Source organism: Temnothorax longispinosus, chromosome 3 (assembly GCF_030848805.1).
Source record: "Temnothorax longispinosus isolate EJ_2023e chromosome 3, Tlon_JGU_v1, whole genome shotgun sequence".
Taxonomy (NCBI): domain Eukaryota; kingdom Metazoa; phylum Arthropoda; class Insecta; order Hymenoptera; family Formicidae; genus Temnothorax; species Temnothorax longispinosus.
The window spans coordinates 2,814,902-2,842,361 of NC_092360.1; the positions used below are offsets into that span (position 1 = coordinate 2,814,902).

General features: G+C 38.9%; 2 protein-coding genes across 4 annotated transcripts; both read left to right on the forward strand.

The window, feature by feature from the left end:
• Positions 1-237: 237 nt before the first annotated feature.
• On the forward strand, positions 238-6,557 carry Eif2a (eukaryotic translation initiation factor 2A). 2 transcript variants are annotated; one of them, XM_071772335.1, is made up of 12 exons: positions 238-509; positions 1,113-1,376; positions 1,463-1,562; positions 1,769-1,944; positions 3,019-3,107; positions 3,179-3,329; positions 3,430-3,600; positions 3,762-3,936; positions 4,023-4,192; positions 4,280-4,375; positions 4,438-4,613; positions 4,714-6,557. In XM_071772335.1, exons 1-12 carry the CDS (start codon positions 482-484, stop codon positions 4,837-4,839), a joined length of 1,722 nt encoding a protein of 573 aa, XP_071628436.1. In that variant the 5' UTR covers positions 238-481; the 3' UTR covers positions 4,840-6,557. The 2 variants fall into 2 exon arrangements, with proteins under 2 accessions (XP_071628436.1, XP_071628437.1); XM_071772336.1 differs by lacking the exon at positions 238-509 and adding an exon at positions 785-952.
• An 823-nt stretch (positions 6,558-7,380) lies between these two features.
• On the forward strand, positions 7,381-26,492 carry Faf (ubiquitin carboxyl-terminal hydrolase-like faf). 2 transcript variants are annotated; one of them, XM_071772325.1, is made up of 30 exons: positions 7,381-7,535; positions 8,728-8,940; positions 9,037-9,301; positions 9,450-9,675; positions 9,759-9,893; positions 9,966-10,122; positions 10,202-10,525; positions 10,731-10,988; positions 11,069-11,167; positions 11,249-11,523; positions 11,620-11,821; positions 11,905-12,234; positions 12,348-12,682; positions 12,765-13,005; positions 13,093-13,230; positions 13,311-13,589; positions 13,670-15,423; positions 15,599-15,772; positions 15,840-15,981; positions 16,190-16,494; positions 16,573-16,823; positions 16,904-17,079; positions 17,155-17,351; positions 17,428-17,555; positions 17,644-17,810; positions 17,922-18,184; positions 18,278-18,507; positions 18,583-18,785; positions 18,859-19,175; positions 19,450-26,492. In XM_071772325.1, the coding sequence occupies exons 2-30, from the start codon at positions 8,875-8,877 to the stop codon at positions 19,595-19,597; spliced, it is 7,785 nt and encodes a 2,594-aa protein (XP_071628426.1). In that variant the 5' UTR covers positions 7,381-7,535; positions 8,728-8,874; the 3' UTR covers positions 19,598-26,492. The 2 variants fall into 2 exon arrangements, with proteins under 2 accessions (XP_071628426.1, XP_071628427.1); XM_071772326.1 differs by lacking the exon at positions 7,381-7,535 and adding an exon at positions 7,681-7,784.
• The last annotated feature ends 968 nt before the right edge of the window (positions 26,493-27,460 follow it).

Genomic DNA, 27,460 nt, shown 5'->3' on the forward strand with positions numbered 1-27,460 from the left:
GCCGTTGAGTTGCGAAAGACGGCGTCCCCCCATCGCGACCGTCCCCCCCGTCGCAGCTGGTCGCAGCTGTGAGAAGCACCCGCGGAGTGTTCCACAAATCGTGCCTCCAAATATAGACTCGGCCCTGTAAATTACGGAAATTGTCGCCGATTTGTCGCCGAGTCGCGCGACGGTTCGAATCCCGCGGCGATTTGAAAAGTGCGATTCGATCGATCGATAGAAATCGAGTTCAAGTCAACCATCGATACACTCGGCGCCGTAAACGCTCGCGCGTCTGCTGAGGTTAGGTCGGCCGACCGGTACACCTGGTGCCGTAATAAACTGTCACGCGTCTGAAGTTAGATCTTAGATCAACTTGACCGGTTCTCGATTTCTCGGTGGCGGCGTGGCGGCTGGCGGCGGCGCTCCGGAAACGCCTGACTTCAGACAGTACAGCGTAGATCGTGTCCGTCGCGCGGTACCACATGGTGACGGTGGTAAAATGGCTTCACCCGTGCCCTGCGTCGCTGGTAAGCATCTTCTCCTGGGCATTTGCGCGGACACGCGAGATTGCCGAGTCGCGACGCGATCGCCGGTGAAACTCGCTTCCAAGGGATGCGCGCCGCTGCACAGGCGAACGTCCGATGACACTCGGGAGTGTGCTTACCGCACACCGCATCCGCGATGAACGTCCTTGACGTGCGTGTCTCGTGGCGCTAAACGGCTCGAAATTATTCGCAATGACAGTAATGACACGTTCGACGAGCCGCGAGTTACACAGGCGTGCCGCGAGACGAATTTACCGCGAGATTCCGTATTCTAACCTCCAACTGCTGACGTGTACACTCACTGCTGACGCGAGGTTCGCGGTTCGCGGTTCGCGAGAGCCATAATGCTGGGAAAAAAAAGAAATGTTTACGAAAATGTTAAAGAAAATATATACATTGTTTTGATACATCCTTCCAAAACAGAGGTCCTTCCATTATTTCAGCAGCGACTTTCTTATTCAATTTAGCAGACAAATACTTAAATATATTGTTTAATGTACATCTAATAAGTTGTTTAATATATTAGACAATTAAGCATGCAATTTGTATCGTTACATAGAAGAGAGATACTAATATATTTTACAGTGAGAGGGTCCAATGGTATAAATCTAGCATACGGTCCACCATCTTACGAATCAGTCAAAACATTTCCCAAAGATGACAACAAAAACTGCAAGACCATGCTCTTTAGTCCAGACGGCCAATACTTTGCGTGGTCCAACTCATCTAAGGTTAAAATCGTGCTGTGCAAGACGTGGCAGACTGTCGCGGAAATCCAACGACCTAGAATCTGTGCTCTTAAATTCTCCAGTTACAGTACTTATCTTGCGACTTGGGAACCATCCTTTGGTAATTAACACAAAATTATATGGAGTACAAACAAAATTGTATTAATTTTACTGTGTCTATAATTAGAAATATTGATGTAATTTTAGTATCAAAAGAGGAGCCTCACGGATCAGAAAATTTTAACATATGGAAGGCTGAAACTGGTGAACTAGTTCAGCATCTTATCCAGAAGAGAATGGTGGATTGGTAATGTATCGCATGTTGATCATCACCACCTTCTTAATTAACCCATTTGATCTTTCTATCTAATCAACCTTAAAATCTCTAGATTAATAATTGGAGTAATGATAAATAGTAATTAAATAATTAGTTTTATGTTGCAATATTGATACTTTTATCATCAAATATACGTGTAATGCACCGAAATAATGATTTATTTGTTCAAAAAATAGGGAGCCACAGTGGTCAAGTGACGAAACATTCTATGGATTATTGAAAGGAGGAAATGTTCTTTTATATGAAAGTAACAACTTTGATAGATATGTACACAAAATAGGTAAAGGCAACATTGCGAAATTTAGTATAGCACCTGGTAACGCTCCCCATCATATCCTCTGCCATATGCCAGGTAATTATGTCTGTCTTTATAGCGTAATATTATAATATATAATTTTAAGATTTATAGTAGTAGTATGATGAGATAGAAATATGGAGATTGTTGTAAAGATATTATTTTAAAGATATTTGGTATAATAATAAAATTATATGTAAAGTATGAAAGCATTCAATATAGATGCTTTGTAAAAACTTTATGATAAAGTACATGGTTGTTACAAGTATTAAAAAATAGTTTTTTTTATAAAGTAATTAATAAATAAACCAGTATATTTATATTTATTTGAGTTTAGTATTTAAAAGATAATATGTAACTTAAATCAAGTAATATAGAAGTTGCATTGGTATACAATAATGGTAATACATTGGCTAAATTACAGTTTACAAGATGTTTTTTTATTTTAGTATATAGTATATATTAGTTTTATTTATGTATATATACATTTTACATAAATATAATAGTAAAAATAGTGGAATAATTCTAAAAGTTTTAGATTATATTATTTAATCAAATATAAAAAGAAACATACAATAAGAGCACAGATTGCCATTTTCTAAAATATAAATAGGAAATAAAATTGGTTTTATAATGGGAAAGTTTCCTGATTATCATATAGCATACAATTTACATATGCTATACCATTTACAAGTACTTTTTTTCGTCAGAAAAATTCCTAAATTAAATAAAATTTTATAATATAGTTCTGATAAATATCTGTTATTATGACTGCGTTCCGATATTCACTGCCAGTACTGAAAATCTATAGTTTACGTCACGTATACTATAGATTTTTAGTACTGGCAGTGAATATTGGAACGCAGCCTATGTATCTATGTAGTATCTACGTCAAATTTTATGTGTCTGTATAATAAACTATTAATTAATATGGCTAAACGTAACTGTAATTAATATATACTAAGATTATTTTTAAACTCAAATTGAAATTTTTGTACATTGCAGCACTCTCCATATTTAATATCCTCTTATAATAATAATAATTAATAATTTGTATACTGTTTACATGTATTATATAAACTATCAAATGTGCATTTTTAAATAAAAAGTTCCTTGATATATAATTTTTAGGAAGCTCTGGTCAACCTTCTTTTGGAAGATTATTTAAATATCCAAAGTTTGAAATTGGAGAGGCAATTGCAAGCAAAAGTTTTTTCCAAGTAAATTTTGAACATATCTTAATCATTAAATATTAGCGTTTCCTCTGTTTTGACCTACTATCGTTTTTTAGGCAGATAAAGTTGATATGTATTGGAACCAATGCGGCACAAACGTTTTATTAATGACAAATACGGAAGTTGATAAGACTGGTGCGTCATATTATGGAAAACAAACATTGCATCACCTCAATACCAAAGGAGAAACTGCTATGGTTATGCTCAGTAAGTCCAAATTAAACTATCGTTTTCAATTAGCATTGAAAGTTTACAACGGACAAGATTAATTCTAAAACAATATTGTAACAGAAATTCTTCTGATTAGGTAAAGAAGGTCCTATACATGCAGTAGAATGGTCTCCCAAGAGCACAGAATTCTGTGTAATATATGGCTTTATGCCTTCTAAAACAACTTTGTTTAATTGTAAATGCGAAGTTGTCTTCGAGTTCGGCATGTTGTATAGAAACAGTATATATTATAATCCGCATGGCAACAATATCCTTTTATTATCTTATTGAGCTAATTAATTTACACGCTAATACTAACTATAATTAAATAGTTTTTACTATAACAGTATTCGTAATAGAAAACGTATATATTGAGAAAGTAGGTTATTCGATCACACACATGCATTAATTTTCTTGACTACTGTGTACTATTGCTTTTGGCTGGATTTGGTAATCTTAGGAGCGGCATTGAATTATGGGATATCAATAATAGAAAACTTATTGCTAAAACTGATGCACCAGATACTACACTCCTACGGTGGTCACCAGATGGTGAACATTTCATGACTGCAACTACAGCACCTAGATTACGAATTACCAATGGGTAAATAGATATATACTAAAAGAAATCATGCTAGGTTTAGAGCACATTTATCTGTTGTAAAATTAATATGCATATTAAATTATTAGGTTTAAAATTTGGCATTATACCGGCTCACTAATATATCAACGACCATGGAATAATCAAGAAGAACTTTGGGAGGTAGCGTGGCAAAGTTTTCCTTCGAACGCTTTCCCACAGAAACCTATTAACTATAAAGCAGTTGAGGGTATTGTCACTAATTCTAACCAGTCACAAGGTAATGGTCATTTTTATGAATATTTTAAAATTAAATATTTCTAGACATAATTTTAAAACAAATATAGCAATTTTTGTACATTTCTAGCACCAAAAGAAGCGTATAGACCACCATGTGCCCGAGGACAAAATATTACATTTAAATTGCATGATGATCTTGAGGCGCCTTCTAAATCAACTGAAGGTGAGTATACAGACGCATATGAAACAATATTTCATTATTAATTTTATCGAATTTATTTATAGCAAATCCATCAAAAGCTGCATTAAAAATGAAGAAAAATCGGGAAGCAAAAAAAGCTAAAAAAGAATTAGAGTCTAACAATTTTACTGTCAATGAACATGTCACAAGTACAACAAGCACAAAAATAGAATTAACCGACGATCCTGAAAAGAATAAAAAAATAAAGAAAATAACGAGCGTAAGTATATCATTCAAATACCGAATAGCGATGTTTTTTATTTTTCGTATATTATTATTAGATTAATGATTAACATTAACAATTTTGTTTTGTGTCACAGAAATTAGATCAAATTTCTAAATTGAAAGAGCAATTGAAAGCAGGGAAACAGTTAGAAATCAATCAATTAGACAAGATTAAAAAGGAAGATGAATTGTTAAAAGAACTTGAAGAGCTTACTTTATGATAAATCATCCAAATGTGTGTCAAACAATTAACTCGATAAACAGAAAAAGCTTTGACAGAATGCTTTCCTGAAGTAAGTTTTTCTAACTTTCTTGAAGTGAAATGATTGCAAGAGATATTTACAGGTGAAAAATCAAATTGTTCATCTCTGCAACTTGAAAAAAACAGCGAGATTATATTGTGAGAAATTTGGGATAAAATCAAGCCCGAATGTCTCTTGCCAGATATCAGATACAGATAGATACTGAATCCAAGAATTGTGTTCGTACGGATAAATAAGAATAGATTATTACATTAATTTTAATCAACAGGAGACTCTGCTAATAGTACTGTATTCAGTATTATTAGAGATCTACTTATACGTACTTCCCGATTTTGTTACTAATATAAATTGAGAGGTGATAATAGAGATAGTTGCAGTGTCTATTACCAAAATCTTAAGGCTCCTGGGCTCTTTCCCGACATCTCATGAGATGTGACTTCACGAGAAATGTTGAGAATTGACACGTTGAGAATTCTTTTGTAGTATTTCCAAATAAAAAGATATTTGCTTAAAATAACACTACAGATCATTTCAGCACACTTTGAAAATACTCCGAGTTGAAGTTAAGTTGATCTGTAGTGTTATTTTAAGTAAATATCTTTTTATTTGGAAATACTACGCAAGAATTTTCAACGTGTCATTTCTCGCTTTTAACGTCACATTCCAACATGGCCGCGACGAGTACCCAGGAGCCTTAAACCATTGTGCATTCAAACAATTATCAAACAAATTAACGAAAGCTACTTGCTGATTAGCTGAAAGTTTATCGTACTACGGTTGAAAATTTATCATATCTTTTCTGACAAAAATACGTTCCCGAATGAGTCAACATGAGAATCTAATACTGTTATTACAATTTGTTCTTTATTTTATCTTTTTGTACGAGAAATTTAAGGATTTGTCTTATTTAACAAATATCTATAGTGCAGTAGTAGAGTTTGCATTTAAATATCTTATCATTCTGTGCATCCATAAGACCATTATTTAATGTAATCTTTTGTAATCGAAAATTGTAATGTTCAGGTAAAGATGTCGGTTACTAGAATTTTTTTTGAGAAGGAAACTTCTGTATGCTTAAAATTTATTTCAACATGTATTATCATTTTTATTATACTCTAAAGCCATTGGTTCTTTTCTATGTACAATATTTGTACATAATTCAAATTGAAATTTTTTTTGTATTGTGTCAATACAAAAAAATGTGTAGCTTTCAACATTTATGGACAAGTATATAATTAGTGTATTATATTATTAAGTATAAATAAAGCATTAAAACATTTTTTCAAAATGACGAATTCTGTTCAGCCGAATGAACTGCACTTAAAGAATACATAAGGGCGACGTATCTATAAGAATCCATTACAATAGAGGTGGGAATAGTAATTACGAATGTTATGTACAGTGAAATGAGATTTATGGAAATAAATTCTTAAAGAAATTGTTGATCGGATATCAATGAAATATGCCTTGCTCAATAGAATAAACTTTACATCTCGAAAACTTATTTCACGGAGAGTTGCGTATTCAGCTATTTTTCGATGTAAGAATAATAGTTTATATTCGCGGCAAGAATTCTAATACACAAAAAAAAAATCTCTGAATTATACTGGAAAATACGATTGTAAATAACGCATGGTAAACAATTTAAATATATATATCGGGAATGTGTATGTGTATCCGTCTTTGTTCGCAGTTTCTCTTTTTTTTCCATTAAAATATCCTTTGATACGAGAATAAGAATAAAAGTTATTTTGTCTTATTCTGTATTTCACAATTATACAAAACCCGGACAAAGTGCAGCAAGAGGAAGAAAAGATAATAGATATTATTAAAAGATAAAAATAATTGTTCCTCGTAAGATGATCTCGATCAAAGTTCGATTAACTTAATCGACGATTAATACAAGTGCTTGAAGCAAAATTCAAATATAATTCGTCATATTTGATCTAATTAGAAATTTTGTAGTAAACAATTCTGCTGATTAAATCAGAGTTTAATTGAAGTCACTCTAGATATTTCTAACATTTTAGATATTTCTAACAAGTTATAATCATCAAGATAATAATAAGTGACTTATTAAGTAATATCTGTATTATATTTTCTTAACATAAATAAACTAATTAACCTTTTGCTATTTAATATATAGAAAGATTAGATTAGGAAAATGAAATAAATTGTATAGCTAGAAATTTTGTAGGGGGCAATTTTGCCGATCGAATTAACCACTGATTAAATTAATCGGAGTTTGGTCGAAGTTATCGTAATCGAGCTTCTTATATTTCGCCTTTTTCCCCTCTTTCTCGAAAATCGCACGGCTGTGTCATTTCAAGTACAGAAAGAATGACGTAGTACAGCAACAAAGAAGGTATTCAACGTTTGCGGTCGCCGCTGGCTAGCGTCGATTTGAATGTTCCCGCGGCGTCGCCGCATCCAGCGACGTTCAGCGACGAGGGACGGCGCTGTGGCGCTTTCGGGGGCCGAGCGGGCCAATCGCGGGCGTCGCTTGCCACCCCGTCGTTGCACGCACGTCGTGTCTCGGGCGAGGGCACCGCAGCGCCGCGGCAGTCGTGTTTACAGATTTTGCCAGTTGAGTTCCGTAACGTCACGTCAAAAAAGTGCAACACACGAATTTCTACCACGTTTACTATGTAAAGGTGCGTTTTCCCGACGACGGGGATACGACGCGCGGCACGTCCGCTGTCCGGGTCGACTGTCCGCGCGCGGTGACGCCGCTCGCGTGATCGCGAACCGGCTATCGGGCCGGAATATCGGCGCTTTTGTTAATACACGGCAGTGCCAATCGTTAGGATAGTCGCCATTTTGTCCGGAGAGGTAGCCCGGTCGGAGGCGAACGGGGGCGAAAATAGGCGCTGCCTGGACCGCCGGAGGATCGTCGGAGTCGCGTAGGTAGCGAGCCGCGCGCGCTCGTCGTCGCCGTCGCCCGTCGCCGATCGTCCGGGCCGCGGGGATCGGCGCGTCTCCGCGGACGGTTCGCGGAGACTCGCACGGTCGGTCGGGAGTCTCGCGGGGGATAAAGTCGCCCGTCGTCTCTGCCAGCGCTACGCGCCGATCTCTCGCCGATCGCTCGACGGCGCAACGTGGGCGAACCGATCGCCGCCGCCGCGTCCGGATTTCCCCCCGGGGAGGACGCGCGCGCCCGTCCGCCCGCGACGCGCACCCCTCCTCGGACGAGGCCTCCGCCGACCGGCACGGCCGCTCCCTCGTCGTCGTCGGCTTCCCGACGACGTTGACAAGTCGACGGGCGAGCGACGCCGACCACGCCGACGGCGCGGCGGCTCCGAGTCGCGTCGCGCGATCCCGAAAGCGACCGTCCGCAACGCCGTTCCTATCCGCCTTTATAATTGTCCGCCGCGTGCTCACGCCGTTCCGTTAAAACGACCGTAACACGCGCCGCTTCCCGTACGCGCCGCGGTCGCGTTTAATCCCGGCTGATCCCGGCCGATCCGGCGTCGAAAGAAACTCCACCCGCGGCTGTGGAGTCGAGTCGCGTCGATTTATGCGATGCGTTACTCGAGATCCTCTTGAAGATGATAATGGTTACAATAGTTTTTTAGTACCTACATTGTCTTGCCGGTTGTACGTTGACTCGCGAGTTGTCACCTTTGTTGTGACTTCCTCGAGAAAATAAACGCTTACAAAACTGTGTTGTCGCATCGTTGTGACGAATTTAAATTCTCGTCTGCTTGGATTGTAAATTGAGTTTGATAACTGTCGTTGGTTTGGCTACGCCGCTGAGGATGTCGACGACGCATCCGCTTAGTTACGTTTCTCGGTCAGTGGTTTGAGGAGGCGCGATGCTAAAATTTCCTTTCCTTTGTGTTACAGATAATGTAGGTATAGTTTATTAAAACAAGGCCTTTAGGATATAATTATATTTAATGTCAGTATATAAGCTGGATGCTTGTTATTGGTGGTGTAATCATTGGACCAAGAGATATTGAGACAATTAAGGCGTAGCAAACAGCGTGTAAAATGACGATTGCCACTAGGGGCCAGGGAGTTGGCATAGACCCTCCCGACAGCCAGCAAAACACACAGGTATACAGATTTTGATAGCTGATCAGTGATAGTAGCGTGAAACACATCTCGCGTCAAAAGTGAAAACGGATTGAACAAAGAAAAATGTCTGCGCAGATGCACAGTCCGCCAGGTCCACAGCAATTGGCTGACACAATGTCGGGACTCCAGCTCACTGAGAATGTGGTACAAACGGAATGCAACAGTGACGCTATCACTACGGTAGAAGATAGCAACCAGCTTCATGAAGAGCCTGAGTTTCCTATTTTCAAACTTAATATGCTTCATGAGAAGATATCTAGTCCACGATGGGTTGTACCAGTTCTACCCGAACAAGAATTAGAGTGCCTGTTACAAGCCAGTATCGAACTTTGTAAAAAAGGTTATGTATTGTTTATAAATTTTTCAGACAATTGTTCGCGTTTTCACTCGCGCATCGGGGAAATGATTTCACCTTTATGATAATGTGTTTATATAGAAGCGTTTATTTATAAGACGCACACATCAATTTTGCATTTACTGTATTGCAGGAATTGATGTACAAAGTGAAGCGTGTCAGCGCTTTTTTCGAGAAGGTCTCACAATCTCATTTACCAAGATATTAACAGATGATGCGGTAAACAGTTGGAAGTTGAATATTCACAATTGTATTAACACTAATTGTGCACGTTTGGTGGAACTATGTGTCCTGAAATTAGATGAGGACTGGTTTCCTCTACTTGATTTGCTGGCCATGGTTTTTAATCCTAGTAATAAGTAAGCGAATATTACACTATTGCGAATTATATAAATGTAAGTTTTCTGCGTGATTATTCTAAGTCTTTCAATTTTTTTTCCAGATTTCACACAGTAAATGCAATAAGAGTTTCGGAAACTGTTCCTCCTGGTAGTGACATTCCTGATGAGGAACTTTATGCTCGCCCACCATCTGACTCGCGAGCTCCTCGTGGTTGGCTAGTAGATCTTATAAACAGGTTTTTATCATATTTTACACACATGTAAAAATGTTTTACTTCAGTATACATTAACGTGAGCTTTCGTTTCAGATTTGGGAGTCTCAATGGATTTGAAATTTTGCTTTCGAGATTTCAGAGTGGACGTAATTTAACAGTGCCAGTTATTTATGCTTTAATCAGACCCTTTGGCTTGTGTTACGAACTGTTAACTGTTCACACGATAGTTAAATATCTGATGCCTATTGTTGTAAGTATATTCTCACTTTATCATTGTCATTATTTATTTGTTACTCTAGAAGAATGCAAAGCACATTGTTACATTACAGGAAATGGTACCTCTTATTTTGAATAACTTAACTGACGATGAGTTGAAGAAAGAGGCAAAAAATGAATCAAAAAACGATGCAATATCAGCCATAATCAAAGCTGCTAAATGCTTGGTGTCGCGCGTACCTCATCAGGAAGAGATGATAAAGAACTTGGAAATACTGAGACTGAAAATGATATTGAGACTCTTACAAATTTCTTCGTTTAATGGAAAGATGAATGCTTTAAATGAAGTTAATAAAGTAATATCTAGTGTTAGTTATCACCAACACCGTAATACAATAGCAGAGGAGGAGGAGTGGCTTACAGCAGAGCGTATGGCAGTAAGTATCGTCTAAAAATCCATAACCCTAATTGTACTAATAACACTTTTAACGTAATGAACTTTTAATATAATAACTGAAGCAAACGATAATTCAAGTGTATTATATTATAAGTGTATTAATTGCTTGAGTATTTTGCAAATATTATTGTGAATTGTATTGTGCAAAGTTTGTAAAAAATAAGGAGTGCTTATTTGTGATACAGAAATGGATTAAAGACAATGGGGTACTGGAAATCGTACTGAGGGATTCGTTACATCAGCCGCAATATGTAGAGAAATTGGAGAAAATTTTACGCTTTATTATAAAAGAACGTGCACTTACATTAGAAGACTTAGACGCTGTTTGGGCTGCACAAGCTGGTAAACACGAAGCAATTGTGAAGAACGTTCATGACTTGTTAGCCAAATTAGCTTGGGATTTTAGTCCTGAGCAACTTGATCATCTATTTGAGTGTTTTCAGGTATCTATCGCGGTAATGTAAGAATATCAAATTTACACTGAACAGAATGTTAACATTGATGAAATGTGCTATTGTTTCAGACAAGTTGGAGGACTGCCAACAAGAAACAACGGGAAAAGCTGTTAGAATTGATCAGGAGACTCGCGGAAGATGATAAAGACGGTGTTATGGCGCACAAGGTTAGATTGTCTTAAATATACAGATTTATATCTAAATACATTTTGAACTTGCAAGTGATTTGATTAATTCTACTGCCACAGGTGTTAACACTCTTTTGGACTTTGGCACATTCTGACGAAGTCCCTACAGAGATCATGGATCAGGCACTGAACGCTCATGTAAAAATTCTCGATTACTCATGCTCGCAAGAGAGAGATGCGCAAAAGGCAATCTGGGTGGATAAGTGTGTTGAAGAATTGAAAAATGGTGATAAGTGGGCCCTTCCTGCGTTGAAGCAAATTCGGGAAATATGTTGCCTTTATGAACCAAATCCGAACCTAGGTCATAGTACACGTAGTCATCATTTGCATTACAGGTACAATGGCACATTAATGGTACATCACATACGTAAACGTACATATAAATATAACATATTGCTACATTAATTTTGTTCTTTATTGTTACTATATAGGCAAGAAGTAATAGAGCGTCTGCAAAGCGAACATTCAGTAGTAATTCTTGTAACAAATAGCTTAACAACTTACATGGATAAAGTGCGGCAGTTGGTAAAGGAAAATCCAGAAATCGACGCAAATACTTTTATGCCTGACGGCCGATATAATCATATTATGCAAGTGCAAGAGAGATTGAATTTCTTGCGTTTCTTATTAAAGGTATGTTCCAGATCTTAGGACGAAGCAAACATAAATTTCTACAAAAAATACGGATAACGTGACGTAATTTTTTCTTTTCATAGGATGGACAATTATGGTTATGTGCTGATCAAGCGGAACAAATTTGGCAATGTTTAGCTGAGCAAGGTGTATTTGTTTCGGATCGTGAGGCGTGCTTCAAATGGTTCTCTAAACTTATGGGTGACGAACCGGATCTGGATCCAGCAATAAACAAGGATTTTTTTCAAAACAATATACTGCAATTAGACCCGACATTACTTACAGAAAGCGGTATTAAATGTTATGAAAGATTTTTTAAAGCTGTTAATTCTAAGGAAGGAAAATTGAAACTGAAACGTAGAACATTTCTCATGGATGATGTGGATTTAATTGGAACTGATTATTTGTGGAGAGTATGTAGCATTATATTTGTTTATTTCTTTGATTATGTAATTTTATAGGATTTACGTCTTTCCATTTCCTTTCGTATGCATGTTTGTACAGTGATAATCTTTCCTATCTATAGGTAGTAACAAACAGCCCGGAAGAAATTGCAAATAGAGGCATAGAGCTCTTGAAAGAAGTGAACACTAATTTAGGACCGCGATTGCAGTCGTCCGTTTTGGCATTTCACGAAACGTATATAGCGGAATGTATGGACAGATTGAAAGCTCATTATGATACCGTGACTGTCCTGAGCAGAGTATTTCTGGACGGAAAGGAGGAGCGTGAGGAACAAATGACAAATAAGATTAAAATGGAAGCCATAAAAATGTGTCGCGTTATGAAAGTTTTACAGGAATACATAAACGAATGCGACACAGCTTTTCCAGGGGAACGAAAAATATTACCATTACATAGGTAAACTTATAGTCGTATATATCAATGAGAATGCTTCTTTTTTATATATACAGTGATAGCGCAATATCTATTCTGATTACAGAGCAGCTCGTGGGAAACATCTATCACTCGTTATTCGTTTTGCGAGTCCCGGTCGAAATGTCGACGACATAGATATCTTTACACACAGTAATGACACTTTAGCTTCATTGAGACGTCAAATATTACGCAGGATCAAAGCAAGCGGGACAAATGTGAAGCTCGATTTATTTATTAATGGAGAGTCGCTAGAACAATCCGATGATAGGAAACTCCTTTCTCAGATTCCACTGAGGGACAAAATGGTGAGTATTAATAGGGGAAAAGCTGTGAGCGAAAGGTGTTTGTGATACTTAAAGAATCAATGAATATGATTTTTGTGTTTTGCTTAGTTATTGTCTGCGAAGCTCAGTCAAGTAAATAGCAATATGCCAAGCTCACCGGACAGTAGCTCTGATAGCTCTACTAGTTCTCCGCATCATCCATACGACGGGCCGAATGTAGAGGCAGAGAATAGTTTACCTGGTGTGGTAAGTTTAATGTAAAATTTATAAATTTAGTTAATTATATCGCGTCTTCTAACGATTCTAACCATGCGACTTTGTTTCAGGTAATGTCGCAAAGATCGCAGTACGCGACATTTTTCTTTCAATTAGCAGATCTTGGCTGTACTCTTCAGCACTCCCAATTGCGTGATGGTGCACGAAATCTCTTGCAATTAGTGCCGCCAGATACCTTCACTGTAACAAGATTACAGTGGCTATTTGGTCATTACAAAGATGACGAAGCTTTACAAAACCCTTCTCAATATCATTGTAACGAACAGAATACGACAGTAGATTCTCTATTTTTTACTGCAAGTCCTAGCCAAGTTTTATACAATTTAGAGGTAAATACATATTAAATAGTGCTTAGCACAAATTTTATCCTTGCGCACTGTCAATAACAGTTTTCTTTTTCTCTTTTTAGGTGTTATACACTTTGTTAATGCCGGCTCTCGACCCTATGTCGGAGAGAGCATTTGAATTTCAATATAATTTCATAAAAAGCGGCGAAGCGGGCGTTATCCTCGATATGCTAACCAAAAATAAGTTTTTACCAAATGCGGACGAAACCACGAAGCGGTCTGCGTATCTAACTGTGCTGAGACTGTGTAAGCTTCTTCTGACTGTGATGGGTAACGTGATGGCATGCGTGATGGACGAAGTTCAGCAAACTGGTACTTCGGAGAATCACGACAATCACGTTAACAACCGCGGTCGGGTGACGGTATTGAAACAGGCTCTCCAAAGTGTACCGAATCAAAGTACCGAATACATGTTAAGAAGTGTGGCAGCCAAACTGGCACAGCATCTGGCGCATCGAATGCTATCCGGCGGGCCCGAGGCTGATCGATGTCGGCAGCTTTTTGTGCAGGCCCTTTCATGGGAATTACCGGATGTGGCTACTATACGTGCCATAATTAGATTAGCGTGGGCCGCATCCACGGGTAACTTGAACAACATTAATGCATCGAACGAGATGCTCCACTCGATGCACGAGACCAACCAGAAGGAACAGAGAAATCCCGATAATAACGACGTTCTTGTGTGCAAAGAAGCACTGGAGGTATTGACAATCGCCCTCGTATTGAATCCATCGGCATTGGAAACGTTGTCGAGAGACAAAATATGGCATACTTTCTTGATAGACCTTGTGCTACTTAGTACGTCGAGAGCCATTAGGATCGCTGCTGGCGAACAATTTTTTCTTATATCGACATGGTGCAGCGGTGGACACCAAACGCTACTGGTCACCATCACTCTTCTCTTCACCGTTTTAAACAGTACCGTTATGGAGAACGCGAAACAGAGCCACGAATACTTTCAGCTTTTGTGCCGATTGTTGAACTTTGCGCACATGTCAGGTTGCCCCCTCACGACTGCAGAGACACTACTGAACGTCGAAATAGCCTGGTTAAAGAAAGTTCGGGATAACGTGAAGGAGACCGGAGAGAGTCAGGTGGACGAAGCCTTGCTCGAGGGTCACCTGGGTTTAACGAAGGAACTGCTGGCCTTCCTGCCACCGAACCAGAAATACGAGATCGGTTCTGATGAGAAGCACGGGGTTAACTTGATCAAGGAACTGGTCGAGGACTTTGTGTTCCCCGCGTCTCGCCTCATGCTGCAGCTTCGCAGTACCGGCGAGCTCAGCGCGTCGCAAGCGTGTCCGGTGTGCACCACCCCTCAATCAACCAGCGCTGCGTTCGACTTGCTCGTAGGTCTTTGCGTAGGCTGTGTACCCAACATGAAACTTCTAGTCACAATGCTCACCGACATGTTCTACTCCGAGAAGGACGAACCATTAGTGGAGTGGGATTATTTACCGCCTGTCGGGCTTAGGCCGCTCAAAGGTTTCGTAGGCTTGAAGAATGCAGGGGCAACCTGCTATATGAATTCAGTATTACAGCAATTGTATATGGTGGAGAGCATTAGAGTCGGACTCTTGGCGGCGGAAGGCGCGGCGACTGATCTGAACGAAGATTTTTCGGGCGAGGAGAGGATCGAAGGGGAGCAGACAATCGAAACAAATGATAATGACACGAACGAAGAAAAGTGCGGTGCCGATGAATCCAGGAAGGAATATAACATCGGCATCTTGAAACAAGTGCAAGCAATATTTGGTCATCTGGCTTACAGCAAATTACAATATTATATACCTAGAGGACTATGGAAGCATTTCAAGTAAGAATAAAATAAAATTTTATTTGTAAAAATAAAAATTTTTCAACGTAATACGAAAATAATGTTTGCGAGAAAAGGGAGGCGAAAATTTCACAAAATACAATCTTATTTATATTGAAATGTGCAATTATATTCTGCATTTTAAATAATTAATGAGAAAATTTGGTTTTTATAGGCTTCAAGGAGAACCTGTAAATCTTAGAGAACAACAGGATGCAGTAGAGTTCTTCATGAGTCTAGTGGAGAGTTTAGACGAGGCATTGAAAGCCTTAGGACACGAGCAGATAATGGGCAAGATTCTTGGTGGCTCATACAGCGACCAAAAAATCTGCAAAGGTTGCCCTCATAGGTACCTTTTTAGTTCTTACATTCCACTTTCTTCGGTAGACTGTAATACCGCATTACATTATCTTCAGATATTCCAAAGAGGAGCCATTCAGCGTGATAAGTGTGGACATACGGAATCACAGTAATTTATTGGATTCTCTTGAGCAATACGTGAAGGGAGAATTGCTGGAGGGTGCGGATGCTTACCATTGTGATAAATGCAACAAAAAGGTACGATTACGATAATATATCCTTGCAAATGTGTAAAAAATTCTTATTCTATAAGATGATAAGGGTGAAAATAATTATTTCAAAAGGGACACAATGAAAATAATTTGTCAGCAATGTTATTTTCTTTTTCACGCACATACATTCTATACAAACCACAAGCAGCATTTCGCTCGATCAGAGATTTGATGTGTCTCTTTTATTTGTTTAGGTCGTAACAGTAAAGAGATTGTGCGTAAAAAAGCTGCCGCCTATATTAGCAATTCAGTTGAAAAGATTTGAGTATGACTTTGAGCGTGTATGTGCTATAAAATTCAACGATTACTTTGAGTTTCCACGAGATCTGGATATGGAGCCTTACACTGTCTCCGGTTTAGCTAAATTGGAAGGAGAAGTTATAGATTGTGATTATGAGGAATCTGTGAAGGGAACGTGCACGAAGTATCAATTGACTGGTATCGTCGTTCATAGTGGTCAGGCTAGCGGTGGCCATTATTATTCCTACATCCTGCACAGGTATTTTTTTAAATATATAAAATACTTGTAAAAGTGATCACACAATTAAATTGTTTTTATAATTCAATAATTTTGCAGACTAAACGATGGTACGGCAAAGTGGTACAAGTTCGATGATGGTGATGTAACAGAATGCAAAATGGAAGAGGAAGAAGAAATGAAATCTCAGTGCTTTGGCGGGGATTATTTAGGAGAGGTATTCGATCATATGCTCAAGCGGATGAGTTACCGCAAACAGAAGCGATGGTGGAATGCGTACATGTTATTTTATACAAGACTAGATGTAGAAGAAAATTCTCTAATGAAGAGTGTAAATGAACTGTCATTGTGTAAGTATCAATTTAACATTTTACACGAGATCGATCTTGAACGAACCTGTCCGCTCTCATTATCCGCTCGTACTCTTCAGATACGAAACTAGGAGTTATGAAAATGCCACCAGCGATAGAATACAGTGTGCGAAAGCAAAATATAAAATTTATGCACAACCGTAATCAATTTAGTGCTGAATACTTCCAGTTTATTAAGAAATTGGTATCCTGTAATCCTCATAATATTAACCGGCAAAATCTGAATGAAAAACTTGTAAGTTCACCATATGTGTAAGATAGTGTATTTTTAACAGAACCTGCTTAATAATCGTGACAATTTGTATTGTAGAGCCCCGAAGCGGAAGAACTTGCGATGCTATCGGTTCAGTTAGCGTCAAGATTCCTCTTCTATACAGGTTTCCACACTAAGAAAACATTACGTGGCACGGCAACGGACTGGTATGACATTGTGTGTCACCACTTGCGTAGCAGTAAAGCAGTACGTTCTTGGTTCGCTAATGAAGTACTGTTTAATCATCCCCATAGGTATCAGATTTCTTTCCAAATACATAATACGTAAAGATATTTGCGTTATAATATTAATCATATTTGTTATCCGTAGGTTTTGCGAGTATCTCTTGAGTTGTCCTAGTACGGAAGTGCGCACCGCTTTCCTCAAAATTTTAGTATTCCTCGCACATGTTTCTCTGCAAGATGGTCCATGTGCTCCGCCCAGTTTAAATGCACCGAGTGAGTACTAAGATACGCATAGAAATTCAGTGATACGATTAAAGTGGCACCTAATAATCTTACCTTTTCGATTTGTGAATATTTTTAGGTATCCTCTTGGATCCAGTAGCAACGCTCAGTGATCACTTGTTACACGCCGTACTATCGCTACTACACCGTGAAATTTCGGATCACGGACGTCATCTTCCTCATTATTTTTCCCTCTTTCACGCATATGCTTCGCTTGGTCTTGCCGAAAAGGCGCAACTGCTTAAGGTAATAAATAATTACATTCACATAATTACATCAAGTATTAACGTTATCATCGTATCTTACGCTAGAAATAGAACATGTCCGATTTTAACAATTTTTAAATATTATTTGCAGCTAAATGTACCGGTTACGTTTATGTTAGTGGCTATCGATGAAGGCCCAGGTCCTACCATAAAATATCAGTATCCGGAATTGACTAAGCTTCACCAGGTAGTTAGCATGTTAATACGATGCTGCGACGTGTCGTCGAAAGTGCACTCGAGTCAGCAGCCCCGTGCGGAACCCTTACCAAATCCATATGGGGATCCCGCGTGTCAGTCAGAGTATCTTATGCCCATCCAATCACAAGCAGTTGATATCTTGTTTATTCGTACCAGGTGAGGATTATCACGAGCTTTGAATTCCAGAGATGTAATATGAATTTTTTCATGTGATGTTATATTTGATATTTATTCTGTCTGTTGGGATAGTTATATTAAGAAATTGATCGAGGATGCTAATGTGACTGAAGATACGGTTAAACTATTACAATACCTTTGTTGGGAGAATCCACATTTGTCGCGAACAGTGCTTAGCGAACTGTTGTGGCAAATAGGATTTGCTTACACCCATGAGTTGAGACATCATACGGATCTACTGCTTGCGATACTATTGATGGAAGATTCATGGCAGACACATCGAGTGCATAATGCACTTAAGGGTAAGTTTGAACAAAAACAGTCTTTCACGTATTCGCTCATTAGCATCGCAATATACATGAGATTACACCTTTCAGGAGTTCCCGATGAGCGAGAAGGTTTATTTGAAACGATACAAAGAAGTAAAAACCATTATCAGAAAAGGGCTTATCAGTGTATTAAATGTATGGTACAGCTCTTTAGTAAATGCAGACCAGCGCATCAGCTTTTGCATCATAGTCCGGAGTTGAAAAGAAAGTGGAGTCACGCCATAGATTGGCTCCACGACGAACTTGACAAAGTATGTAGCAGAAACGGCGCTTAAACCACTCAATGTTAGGATGATTACGAATGTATGATAAATCGTCTTTCAGAGACCATATGCCTCTACGGCGCCTTATACACATGCGTACAACAACTGGTCACCACCAACACAGTCCAATGATTCTGCAAACGGCTACGTTTTGGAACGTAGTAACAGCGCGAGAAAAACATTGGAGCGCGCATGTGAACTATGTCCCGACGAAGAGCCGGAAGTTGAGGACACGAGCGAAGATTGCGCGGAAGAGGCCGAGAAATATCAGCATACATTTAAATGTCAATCTACTAATTCATCTACCAAATATCAATCTACAAACAATATCCGATCTAGGAGGCGCATTAACAGACACATAGGATGGGCATCTATGGAGTAAGTTGTAACTACAAAAAAAGTATCTTCTCTACATAAATACTTACATGCCTCTGATAATATTGATTGCAAAATACTGTTTATCTAAATCTTTTTGGAAATGCAAGATGCTGTACATTACATAGCTTAAAATTTACAGATAAATTTTTTGTAGATGTTGGATTTTTATTTTATTTGTAAAAGGACTAATAGCATCAATTGTAAATAATATAATAATTTTTTATCGGACGTAAGCAAACCGATTTTTTTAATAGTCGTTTATTTCTTTTTGTAGTTATCCCGACTTTACCGTGATCCAACAAATGCAAGAAGAACAACAGCCTCAACCAGGACCTTCTCCAGTACACACACCCCACTTAGCGCTTCAAATGCATAACCCGCAAAACTGTGAGTCGTCACAAAATACCAGCCAGGATCCATAATGAACGCTAAATACTGACGTTTTACCAAGTTGCTGCCTCAGTGAAACGATTTCGGGATACTTAGATATTACTGCGCCAGCAGCTTGGTGGCGAGCGGTAGCAGCACATGTACAGATATAACAAGTGAGGATTTGTTTTTTTTTAGTGATCATTCTTTAACGAACTCATGCTAATCTCTTAGTTTCACTGTGGGTAGTTACTTTGATAATATGACGCGCTATGAATGTTCGAATTGCAATGATGAAATGGAAGACGATTTCGACTGAAAAGTGAATTAACGCATGCTGAGGCAATTCTCAAAATAATTTCTTTCCCCTTAATCTCGACACCATCTGTTTGTATCTCCCCGACGACCGGTTTGGCTTCCAATTCTAGAAATGACAATTTGATAAAAAGGAATAAAAATACGCTGTCTCTTCTCGAGCGATCGATAAAGCTAAATAGTACAGCTAGGAGTTTCATTTGCCTCGATTAATGCATGTGGATTCAAGCTTAGGAATATCGTAAGATTGTATAAATGTATAGCGAGTAGTGTGTTATGGAATCCCGTTCTCTGCCGATTAGAAGACAAAAATATAAACCATAATTTTCCGTATGCCTATGTAAATTTGTTACTAATAAAAAAAAACGAAGGGAAGTTGAAATGGAACTTTCTAACGCTCGAAAGATACGACTACAGAAAGGGGAAATAAGTTAGTACATTCTCATCTCATTCAGAGAAAGCACGATTATCGCGAAAGAAAAAGCTATGCTCTAACGTATATATATATAAAAATATATATAGCTATGCTATATATGTATACATAGCTTTTGCTATTTAATCTTTTAACAACAATAAAAGAATCTTTCTTGTACTTAATAATCTCGAGCATTCTGGAAGAAAGACACTTATCGGCGGCCTGCTGCGCGGCAAAATTTCAACATGCGCCAATGATGCCTCCTGTTGTGCTTTCTTTCAGTTCGACCGATTTGAAAGAGTTGTGCCTTCGACATTGTGCGACTCCCATTGTACTTTTAGGTAGATATTTAAGAATCAAGTTGTTGCTTCAAATTTGATTGCTTATACTTCGCTTGTTGAGTTGACCGTGGAAAAGAAAGGGGAAAGGAAGTTAGAGGAAACTTAGAGCATTACGTTGAAAAACGTGTGGAACACGACGAGAGATAATTTCGTCGACGGAGGGATCGACCGGAATGTATCTCGGAGCCCGAAACGAGGCGGGCCACTTTAGTTTATCATGACGCACGTACACGTTTAATACGACATCGAGTTGTCGGATGTATGTGGGCAGCTGCTTAAAAAAAAAGTGGGACACTGTCCTCATCCGCAGTCCAAATTTTTACGGAGAAAAAGGAATTGAGCAGAGCGGTAGTGAGACGCAAAGAGGATATGGAGCAAACAAATACTAGTTTGTATCGTTGTATGATACGATTCATTCGTTGATAGAGCTGTGGTCTTTTCGCAAAAGTTGTGAAAGCGATCATGGCGCGCACACCGGCTTCGGCAATTGTCCGGTATATTAACGGACAAAACACTCTATAGAGGAGAGAACGTGGAGACTATGCGACGAACGACCCTCGAATTTATGAACTGGCCATAGCTCTGACTTATTAAATAACGTGTGTTATATATAGATATTATATAAAAGTAATCTTTAAAAAGGAAAAGAGAAATAAAAAAAGGTCACGTGTGTAACGTGGAGTAAGCGAGCCGTGTGTATACATAAGATTTTCGTGCGAAAAACCAACGACTATGTCAAGACACCAGGAAGTAATGACGTATTGATTATTATTGTTCGTATTTATCGCGAATACCGAGTTAAACAGTGTACCAAATTATATAATAGCTTCTATTGGTTAAACGATAATGGTACCTAATCTTACTCAGATATGTACATATAGACAACCGCTTTTTATATATATGTGATAAAAAAAATTATATTCCTATTATACATTGAGATTTAGAGGAAACGCTATTGTAAATCCTGGTTTTTGTACACAGACTGTATACTAAGTTCACTTTTTGTTAACACGAAAAATGTAGTCTATAATTATTTAATATTTAATTGTATCACTAAATAAGCGTATAATGTACAATGCTTGTACATCTTGATTTTCTTTCTGTTTTTTTTTTTTAAATTACTTCTTTAAGACGGTTCACAAACTGGAAGTGTCATGAATACTAGTGTCATTTATCTTATGCGTGGTAGAAATAAGAGAGACATAGGCTACGAGAGGTATGGCCGAGCGCGTTGGTTCTAATTAGTGACGGACAGGATCGAATATCGTTTTTTTTTCTTCTTAATTTTTGCCATCGAATGCGAGGTGAGCGCTCGGTGCTGTTGCGCAAGAAGGAAAGAGAGGAGGTGTGCAAGGGGCGGTAGAGATTGCGATGGGATGTCACTTTTCTGTGCGTAACACAGGGTCACGTCAGGGATTTAAGATCAGTATAATTACACTGGATTACGGAGGGCACGCGAGAAAATCGCCTGTACGAATTCGTTCGCGAGGCTCAAAGGGTGAGACGAAGCGCGAGGCCTTTCCTCGCGTACGCGAGAATTTGAAATTATACCGATTTCCATAACACTTGTGTACGTAACTGAGAGGAGCGTGAGGGAAGAGAAAGGCGATCGTGTAGCAACGTTTTTACACGAGACCGTTCCGCGGATAAATTGCAAGGAACTGTTAAATTTATGCTGTTTAATAACGTTGCGTACACGCCGGCGGAGGTAGCCGTCGCGAATTTACATTCGTTTCAGAATACGAGGGTCGTCGAGCGAAAAAAAGAGAAAAAGAATCAAAAGCAGGCTCAAAGGCAAATGCGTAAACTACAACGTGTAATTCGCATGCGAAACGCACGTGAGATCACAGAGTGGTATCGTTCTCGAGATCGTATGCAGTTATAACTCTCGTAAACGTAGCAAAGGGAAAAAGGAAGAACAAGAAGAAGAAGAGGACGAAGAGAAGGAAGAGGAAAGAGAAAGGAGGATTTATCATCGACGTCTCTTTAGTTCTAGTTCTAATTTTAATTGTATTCAGCGCGAATGACGCTCTAGTCAGTAAAATTACGAATAAACGAAAGGAGATTAACGGCTTTCGTTCATTTAATACGATCCGCGTGACGTTCTCGAAGCGCCGCGTTCGCCAACCAGAGATCAACAACAGGGGATGCGCTGTCATCATCGTCATCATCGTCGTTTGCTACTTTTATTAAATTAAGGGAGCGTTTCTGCGAACGCGTTTTCCCCGCATTTTTTTTCATTCGCCTTTGACGTGCGAGGGACTCGTCACTCGTAACTACCTCGACGGGCAGTCAGCGTTGTCCACTCCGTGCTTTCAAGATTCTCGAGCAATTCTGCGGAAAGAGGATCGCGCGCGCTGGTGCACTCCGTGCTCGATTATCTTGTTGAAGAATGAGAGGATAATTAGGGTATTAGTATTAATAAAACATTGGTATCCGAATCTTTTCAGGAGAAGTTTCTTCGTCCCATCTCCGCGAAGATCCTTGAACGGAGAGGAAGGGGAGAGCGTCGCTTCTCCGTTCCCGAGCTATTTTCCGCATCAGCGCGACCGCTCGAGTCGTCGATTTTATTTCGTTAGTTAGCATCTAAGAAACGAGCGAGGTTCGTCGGGCAGGCCGCTGGTCACGTTCGGTCGGCGTTTGAGTCGAGGAACTGGTGGAACCACCGGGTTCAGTGATGCCGGTGTTTCGGAATTTCATAATTTAAGCACATCGACCCTGACGCTACGACTCTCGGGCCAGACTGCACTCCGCAGATGTAATCCTTACCAAAGTCAGATACCAGAAGCATACATTTTTTAATTATCGCACCTTTATTCGCCATGCGCTCTGTACACTTGCGTTCCGTATACTTGTTCTCAGACGGCTTGTGGTTCTTTTGAGGTGCAAACGTTGGGGAGGCCGAAGAACGATCCTTCGATGTTCGGACACCACGACGTACCCCTTTTTACATTAATATTAATCTAAACGTTAGGTAGGTTCACGAAAGTAGTTTCGAAAATGCGCGATCGCGTATCTTCGAAAGCTTTAAGGAGAAGACTGCAAAGAAGAGAATGATATCTCAAGGAAGAGAGAAAGCTCGATTGAGAGGCGTATAATTTTTTTGAATGATCAAAAGGAGCCCCGGAGGAAGAACCGACTTGTTTGCGTAATACACCGAAATATCCTCCTGCCTAAAATTTTTTCCGGCTTGTAATGCGCTCTGTAACATGCGACCTCCGATTTCCAAAAAGGTTTTCTATGCGGAAGAGATATTACATAATTTTGCGCATAAACAGGCTTGTCCTGTTGCATGTACTTAGTTTTTATGCTTTCTTCGCACGAAACCAAATACTAGTGCTTTTGCAAAAGAGAAAGAGCGAAGGAAATGGAGCAAAGACGTAGAACCGGCCGCATAACTGAATTCGAAGCTCTCTTGGACCGGATCGCCGCGTCGTGGCGAAAGGATGAAAATTTAGGAGACTCGAGCGCGCTGTATTAATTGCAATTTAATTGCGCACTATATTAATTGCATTCTAATTGCGTACCACAGCTCTCTCTATTAATTGAAACTAATAAAAGAATATTTATGTGCGGTATGCGTCTGATTTCCGCGTGATTGTTTAACATTCGCTTCGTCTCAGCTGGATTCTGAATATTGTCATTCCGTATAATTCAATACCGCACTCAAACAAAATCTAATTAGATGCAAAACGTAAAAGCGCGAATTATCGAAACGTGGAAATCGTCAAAGAGACACGAGATTGTACCGTTAACTAGATATTTCGACGCTAATTATGTTAGATGAGATTTGAATCAAGGAAAAGAGGCCGAATTCGAAACCTCTTCGGATGATCGAAGAATATTGCAGTATCAAACCGATTGATTAACGAGCAAAGGAATAATTATGTGTAAATATAAGGATCTATGTGGAAGATCATACTAACATGTTGTTCATTAGGCGAATATGACATGTAAACATCCTTGTGTGCTCGTCGTATGGAAACATGTGGTTCACGAATTTACTGATAGCATTATTCTACACGCCCATGAATCGTACATTATAAACGTGGTTTTCGAAAAGGAAGAGTTGCCAATACAGAAATCAAAATAGAATGTCTGATCGATATGTATTCAAGCAGAAAAGAGATTGATACGGGGCTACGGAGAGCTAAAATGGACAGTCAAACGTGTCAAAGAAATGCACTGCATGCGATAACGAGAAGAGATGTTATGAAGAGACGAGATGGAGATCGCCATGAGAGAGAAATTAACACGAAATTAACGCAGACGACATAAATATATGAGAAACGTCGCAAAAACGCCGAAAGGAGTCCTCGGTCTTGGACAATTTTTCGAATGTTTGGACCTCTGTGGTATTTGAAATACGAAAGTACCCGGAGAGTACACTGAATTCTGATCCAAGTTACTCTACATCCTCCATTTCGAGTCGCTGGGGGGGGGGGATGGAAGAGAAAAATAAAAGTCTGAAAAAAATTTTCAGGAAAATCTGTTAATTTTTCGGGCAATCGCTGTAACGAATTATCGCGGATAAAATGGAACACAATTGCGTGTCCCAGTACAATCTTTCGCCGTTAGTTGTAATACATACGCGGAAATATTACAGGACTTTCCGAAAAGCGATTCTTCAGCGGATCTTGAAGGAGAGTCGGGGAGAACGTCGCAAGTGTGTAAAAAAAGAGATTTTTAATTGCACGTTTTATCAATTACATCTTAATGATAATTACAAACGCGTTGCTTTCAAATAATTATCATTTTACATTAATTTTATTTTAATAATTTTCATAATTTAATTTTGCAAGCGTCGTGTATCGACAATCAAATACATTCGCGCTTGCGAACGTTTCTGCTGGATCCTCCTGAGTTCTCGTCGCGAATCATCACGATAAGACGTGTAATAGGACGAGCGTTTTCGTGCGAGGAAATCGCAAGGCCCGCGTAAAATTCTCGTTTATGATTTCGTCCTCGCCTATTTCTTAGATCCTCGTTCCGAGTAAGCGAACGATACAAAAAATCCGGAAGGATATCCGGGAAAAAACGTCTGAAGCTGAAGGGGGACGTGCGAAATTAATATTCCTAATGGAATAATAATCTTAATGGATATATTAAATAATCCTAAGATAGGATCTAACTCAGGATGTTGAGATTCGGGATCTTTTAGTCCCTCGGGCGTCCTTACCGACGCCGTCTAACTCGCGTCAGATCTGGCAGAGAGGAGAGGCGAGAGGATAACGAGATACGGATTTGCCGTCGACGTGCTAGAATTCTATACGAGCGAAAAAGAGAATGCGAAACGAGAAGCGCTCAGGTCGCCCTACGCGCTACATATCCGTTTAAATGGCGCATTTATATGCAGGCATTTTTTCATTTAAAAAACACGTAAAACCGACTCGCCAACCGATCCTGCGACCCTTCCCACACGCCGCCGACCCGCGCGATTATTTATGGTCCCTCGCAGACTCTCTTTCGATATACATATTATATATATAAATATATAAATATAATATAAGTATAATTACGATAAGATTGTATATTCTTAATTAGATGCAACGTGCTGGCGTGCGCGCGCGCGGTCGCTGGGGTGATTTGAGACAAAAAAGAAAACTGCACACACACACACGGCCCCACACACACACGTAACACATATAGACACGTTCATACACACAGCGAACACACACACATACACGTATACAGAAATATAGGTACGCACGGGGGGTTGCGGGCGACGGTTTGCCAATTTTCGCGGGGGGCTTTCACTTACGAAACGGGCGATACCCGCGCGTTCTGCGTTGTTACGCAGTAAGGAGACCTCTGCCGCCTCCGGAATCTTTTGTGTATTATTTCTAACAGAATGTAATAAAGTAAAGTTTAAACAGACGAGCGTCTTTTTCTCTACTCTTCCTTTGCGTTTGCCCAGAAATTAATTCAGCATTCCATTTCATGCAGAAATAGTAAAATATTAAAATGCAGTATCAAGTCTTAAGGGGGGACAGGAAGTTGGTCAAATTGAAGACGAAATTTGCGAAAGAAAATCAGGGGAAGAAATAAACGGGTACAGTTCTTCGTTTATAGGTATTATTTGCTACTATATTTCAAATATAGAAAATTAATTTGTAATACAAAAAAGTAGACCAAAATTTAGCAGATTGCTATCTTAGAAGTTACGAGATCATGGTAACGTACAGCACTCGAAAATTTCGGTCCTGTCTTCAATGACAGAAAACTTCTATTTTTTAATAAGTTTTGTATTACAAATTAATTTCTTACATTTCAAATATAGTGAATAACCTAAATTGAGAATTGTGTTTATTCGTTCTTTTCCCTGAAATAATTTCTTCAATTTAATCATACAAAATTCCCGCTCATCTTTAAGTTTATTTTTTTGTTAGCCATGACAGATTCTACTTGATTTCGATTATATTCTACTAACAGATTTTATTTTTGTTTTGCACTTCACCGAAAAAAAATTATAGATATGTAGTAGACATTGCAAAATTTGTTTTAAAAAAATTTGGCTATTTGAGTATTATTTAAATGGTTACGAAATGATACCTAAGTGCTACAATAAATGCTAGCACATTCTATTAACAGATTTGATTACATTTCTACTGACATTCTGTCGATAAAATTTGTAACAGACACTTTGCAAAACCTGTTTTCGATAGTTCTGACTGTCTGAATAAGTTTTCGTCAACACAAGTTGAAATAGAAGCCAACAATGTTTGTGATGGCTGCCACAACTGATGCTATTTTAGAATTTTAAGATTTCTAATATTCTTGAGATCTTTTAAGAAATTTTTCAAACGATTTTCCTAACAATGCCTAATATAATATCCCGTAAAATA